Source organism: Corapipo altera, unplaced genomic scaffold (genome assembly GCF_003945725.1).
Source record: "Corapipo altera isolate COAL_440 unplaced genomic scaffold, ASM394572v1 58291, whole genome shotgun sequence".
NCBI classification, from domain to species: domain Eukaryota; kingdom Metazoa; phylum Chordata; class Aves; order Passeriformes; family Pipridae; genus Corapipo; species Corapipo altera.
In genome coordinates this window covers 1-1932 of record NW_020889818.1, presented here as the reverse complement: position 1 = coordinate 1932, position 1932 = coordinate 1, and the positions used below count along the sequence as shown (strand labels likewise).

The following is a 1932-nucleotide window of genomic DNA, read 5'->3' as shown; positions in this document are numbered from 1 at the left end:
GGAGATGATGCCAACTGGCACCTGGCATCAGGATTTTTGCAGAAATAGAGCAAAAAAAGACCAAACCCCATAGTGGAGACTCAGAACCTGCTCCTCGGGCTGGGATAAGGCAGGAGGGAAAAGCTTCATCCCTGCGGGAATCACCCATCCCACAGGTCGGCAGGGGCTCCATCCCTGCCTGGAACTGTCAAGCAGCTTCTTGGCATCAGGATTTTTGCAGAAATAGAGCAAGAAAAGACCAAACCCCGTGGTGGAGGCTCAGAGCCTGCCCCTGGCACTGGGATAAGGCAGGAGGGAAAAACTCCATCCCTGTGGGAATCACCTTGATCCCAGAGGCTCCCAGGGGCTCCATCCCTCCTTGGAGCTGCCAGAAATGAGGGAGATTATACCAGTTGGCACTTGGCATCAAGATTTTTGCAGAGATGCTGCAAAAAAACCCCAAACCAACCCCGTGGTGGAGGCTCAGAACGTGCCCCTGGCGCTGGGATAAGGCAGGAGGGAAAAGGCTCCATCCCTGCGGGAATCACCCATCCCACAGGCTCCCGGGGGGGCTCCATCCCTGCTGGCCCGGCACCCCCAGCCCGCAGGGAACCCCCCGGAGCCGCCCCTGCTGCCTCCCCCACCCCCTTAACCCTTGTCGATCTTCCGCAGGGCTCTGGGCGGACAATGAGGTTTTGGAGGTGTTGGCTGGGAATTCCTCCCAGACTCTCTTGGAGCGTTGTTCTGGTGAGAGCCTCGGGGTTCAGATGGGACCCCCCACATCCGAACCTGGCAAGATTCCTTCGTATTTTTTAGCTTCCGCTCCTCCCCGAGCTTTGGCATCCCGATGGGGCACCCGCGCCTGAACCTCGTAGATCCGCCACGATTTTTGGCCTCCAGTCCCCGAGACCCGGCATCCCGACGGGGCACCCGCATCTGAACCTTGTAGACCTTTCATAGTTTTGGCTTCCAGTCCTCCCCCGGCGTCTTTCCCTCTCTCTTTTTTTTTTTTGGGGGGGACACACCCCGTCCCCGGCTTGGATAGGGGAGCAGCGCAGAGAGAGAGAGAGACCAGGCGGAGATGCTGCTCGGAGCCGTCCCCGAATTTCCTCCTGTTCCTGCCTTGTCCCCGCCCTGTCCCCCGCGCTGTCCCCAAAACACCTCTCGCTGACTTTTCTCCTTGTCCCAGAGCTGCTCTTCGGCCAAACCCGGGCGCAGCCCCAGCAGGTCAACGGCGTCCTGGGGGGGTCGGTGCTGCTCTCCCCGGCTCTGCCCCCCAACAAGACGGTGAAGGAGATCGAGTGGAGCTTCTCCGCCGGCACCGGGGCCATGATCCAGGTGGCGGAGTTCAGCCGAGGGGGGTTCGAGCGCCCCGACCCCAGGGATCGCTTCGGGAAGCGGCTGGAGAGGTTCAACGAGACGGCGCTGAGGATCCGCGCCCTGGAGAGGGGCGACAGCGGCGTCTACGGGGCGAGGATTAAACTGCACCCGGCGCTGGTGGAGGATCAAACCTTCAACCTCTCCGTCTACGGTGGGTGATGGAGACGCTGAGGGGAGAAAGCCCCGAGCTCTAAACCCCTTTACAGGTGGGGGAAGCACAGAGCGGCGCTGGGGGTAAATAGAGAGCGTGGGCACCCACCCCTTTACTTGTGGGGAAACTGAGGCACGGGAGGGCTTTGAGGGTGAATAGAGAGCCCCGAGGGTGAGAAATAATCCCCTTTACAGGTGGAGGAAGTGAGGTGCTGATGGGATTTGGGGGATAAATAGGAAGCCCCGAGTGTAAATCCCTTTACAGGTGGGGAAACTGAGGCACGGAGCAAGGATGGGGTTGGAGGGGGAACAGAGAGCCCTGAGGGTGAGAACTGGCCCCTTTCCAGGTTGGAAAACTGAGGCACAGAACAAGGGTGGGATTTGAGGAGGGATATAAAGCCCTGAGCACAAGCCCCGACCCCT

At 60.1% G+C, this 1932-nt stretch overlaps 1 protein-coding gene across 1 annotated transcript; it reads left to right on the top strand.

Moving 5' to 3' along the window:
* Window positions 1-651: 651 nt before the first annotated feature.
* LOC113942301 lies at window positions 652-1870 on the top strand (the record flags this gene model as incomplete). Its single annotated transcript, XM_027633438.1, has 2 exons — window positions 652-726; window positions 953-1870. Coding segments are annotated over 2 exons (641 nt in total), but the record flags the coding sequence as incomplete, so codon positions are not given.
* Window positions 1871-1932: the final 62 nt, after the last annotated feature.